Source organism: Morone saxatilis, unplaced genomic scaffold (genome assembly GCF_004916995.1).
Source record: "Morone saxatilis isolate NCDOM2014 unplaced genomic scaffold, NCSU_SB_2.0 Contig18, whole genome shotgun sequence".
NCBI lineage: Eukaryota > Metazoa > Chordata > Actinopteri > Moronidae > Morone > Morone saxatilis.
The window spans coordinates 14,293,440-14,296,227 of record NW_023339740.1 but is presented as its reverse complement, the minus strand read 5'-3'; the positions used below and the strand labels follow the sequence as shown (position 1 = coordinate 14,296,227).

Genomic DNA, 2,788 nt, shown 5'->3' with positions numbered 1-2,788 from the left:
GATCTCTCTCTCCTGTATTGATCGCTCAGGCCGGCCCCTTTGCTGAAGAACGCGTTGTTGTCGGAGTCGAAGGCCCGTGAGCTCTACATGCAGGTTCTCCAGCACATGAGGAAGATGTTTCAGGAGGCTCGACTGGTCCACGCTGACCTCAGCGAATTTAACATGCTGTAAGAGGCCACGCCCACCAACAGGACACGCCCACCACAAACATCCCTTCAAAATAAAAATCTGTGTTTTACTAACCTATGTGTAGATTTCACAACGGAGATGCTTACATAATCGACGTGTCCCAGTCAGTGGAGCACGACCATCCTCATGCTCTGGAGTTCCTCAGGAAGGACTGCAGCAATGTCAACGGTCAGTTCCTGTTTAGGACTCGCAACATACATAGAGTCCCGCCCTGAACACACATGCCAATATTCAGTCATACTCATAGCGCCACCTACTGAGAACAGGAAGTGTCAGGCGTTACACTTTGATGTGCTTCTCCTACCAGGTTGCTCGGATCTACCTCAGAAAGCCTTCAGACTTTGATGATACTGTACTGTGGAATTTGTTGCTTTCATTGGACAGTGTGTCCGTCACGTGGCGTCAAATCTTGATCCACCACTATGTAACAGGAAGTTGTTAGTATAAGGGTTGCCTTATATGGCAGTCGTACTTTGATTTAAACCACATTCTCACTGAGTTTTGTGTTTGATGGAGGACTCACTGCAGAAGAGTTGTATGTCCCCAATCAATAACTAATCTGTCAATCAGCTCTGTGATAAGAAGAATAATTTATGTCTGATTTGAAATGTTCTCCTGTATGAATGAAGTCTGTCTGATTTTTACCCAGAGTTCTTTGTAAAGCGTGGTGTGGCAGTGATGACGGTCAGAGAGCTGTTTGACTTCATCACCGACCCGTCGATCACCTGCCACAACATGGACCAGTACCTGGAGAAGGTCTGAGTGCCTCCTGTTGTTTATTAATTTAATTATTAATTCTTTACTGACACTGTCTGTGATTGGTCGTCCAGGTGATGGTGATCGCAGCTGAGAGGACGTCAGAGCAGCGAACAGATCAGGACAGAGTAGACGAGGAGGTGAGACATAATCCTGTTGAGCCACGACGCAACCGTTTGACCTCCTTTAACTGTCATTGCCCCCCCCCCCAGGTGTTTAAGAAGGCCTATATCCCTCGCACTCTGACAGAGGTCAGCCACTACGAGCGAGACATCGACCTGATGAAGTTGAAGGAAGAGGAGTCAGCCATCAGCGGACATAACGACAACGTAAGAGACACAATAGAGACAGTAGAGACAGTAAACACAGTAGAGACACAGTAGAGAGACAGTAGAGAGACAGTACAGAGACAGTAGAGACAGCTGTAATCTGTCTTTAATGGTTGTTGAGCAGTGAAACAGGAGAAATCAGCTGTTACCTGTAACTGTACTGATTGTTGTTGTTGTTGTTGTTGTTCAGGTTCTGTATCAGACGCTGAGTGGACTGAAGAAGGATCTGTCTGGAGTTCAAATGGTACGATCATCTCACGCTCTGATTCTTGTTTTATCTTAACTTAGCTTAGCTTGGCAACATATTCTAAATTCTCAAATATTAGCTTCCATACCGTTTTCCAGCTGAACACACAATAAGACAATATATTGCTTGTTAATCAGTACATCAAATTATAACTTGACATGTCCTCAGGTTCCTGCTCTCCTGGAGGATGACCAGTCTTCATCAGAGGAGGAGGAGGAGGAGGAGGAGGAGGACGACGACGACAATCAGCAGGAGCACAATCAGCAGGAGCAGAGTGAGGATGTTTCCATGGACAAAAAGGTATGATGAAGAGTCTTCACTCTTTATTATTATTGTTATGATTATTACTATTATTGGTAATTGATTATGATGACTATTATTCATAAATCACTATCATTATTATTATTATTCAATCATTATTATTATTATTATTATTATTATTATTATTATTATTATTATTGGCTCGTGCAGGAGAAGAAGAAGATCGTCAAAGAAGCTCAGAGAGAAAAAAGAAAAAACAAAGTCCCGAAACACATGAAGAAGAGGAAAGAGAAAGTGTCCAAGATGAAGAAAGGAAGATGATTCCTGTTTGTCAGTGTGGACTTCATGTTTGTCATGATGCCGTTAATCTTCTGTAAACATGAAAACCAGACTGAGCACAGGGACCTGAAGTGCTTCTGTTTCTGTTAGTGGCGGCTGTCATCCAATCCCAGCTGTCAACCAATCACAGCTCGTCTTTTACAGATGTTTGAAACAGAAGTTAACCCTTTCTGGATGAAACAAAACAAAACCTTCAGACGACAGAAACATCAGATCAAGAAGGTTCTACTGACGTTCTACTGACATTCTACTGACGTTCTACTGACGTCCCCTGTATTGACAGTTGTAAGAAGATCAGTGAGATTATAGAAAACATGAGAAATAAAACATTAAATCACCTTTTATATCACCGGCTCGTCTTTTTCTTTAGCTGATCAATTGTTAGTATTAGTTTTCATGAATGTTAGCTAGTCTACAAGCTAACGTTAGCTGATGGCTGTACTGTAGCAGCAAGAAGTCAGGTCACTTCAGCAGTAACTGAGACGTCAGGTGTAACTTCAGGTACTCGTTCTACAAAAGGTGGATCAGTTTTACCTGCCTTATGTTTTTTTTTTTTAAGTACTTTTTGGGGCTTTTATTGCCTTTATGATAGTGACAGATTAAGATAGACAGGAAAAGGGGGGCAGAGAGAGGGGATGACACACAGCAAAGGGCCGCAGTTCAGATT

At 42.7% G+C, this 2,788-nt stretch overlaps 2 protein-coding genes across 2 annotated transcripts in view; both read left to right on the top strand.

The window, feature by feature from the left end:
- The window catches only part of srgap3 (SLIT-ROBO Rho GTPase activating protein 3), a 72,709-nt gene that overhangs the window by 50,218 nt on the left and 19,703 nt on the right, over nucleotides 1–2,788 (top strand). The gene's annotated exons all lie outside the window — the stretch shown is intronic.
- riok1 (RIO kinase 1 (yeast)) lies at nucleotides 30–2,465 on the top strand (the record flags this gene model as incomplete). The annotated part of the gene is given in 8 exon segments (XM_035661322.1): nucleotides 30–167; nucleotides 254–357; nucleotides 839–945; nucleotides 1,020–1,085; nucleotides 1,158–1,274; nucleotides 1,465–1,518; nucleotides 1,690–1,821; nucleotides 1,993–2,465. Coding segments are annotated over 8 exon segments (829 nt in total), but the record flags the coding sequence as incomplete, so codon positions are not given.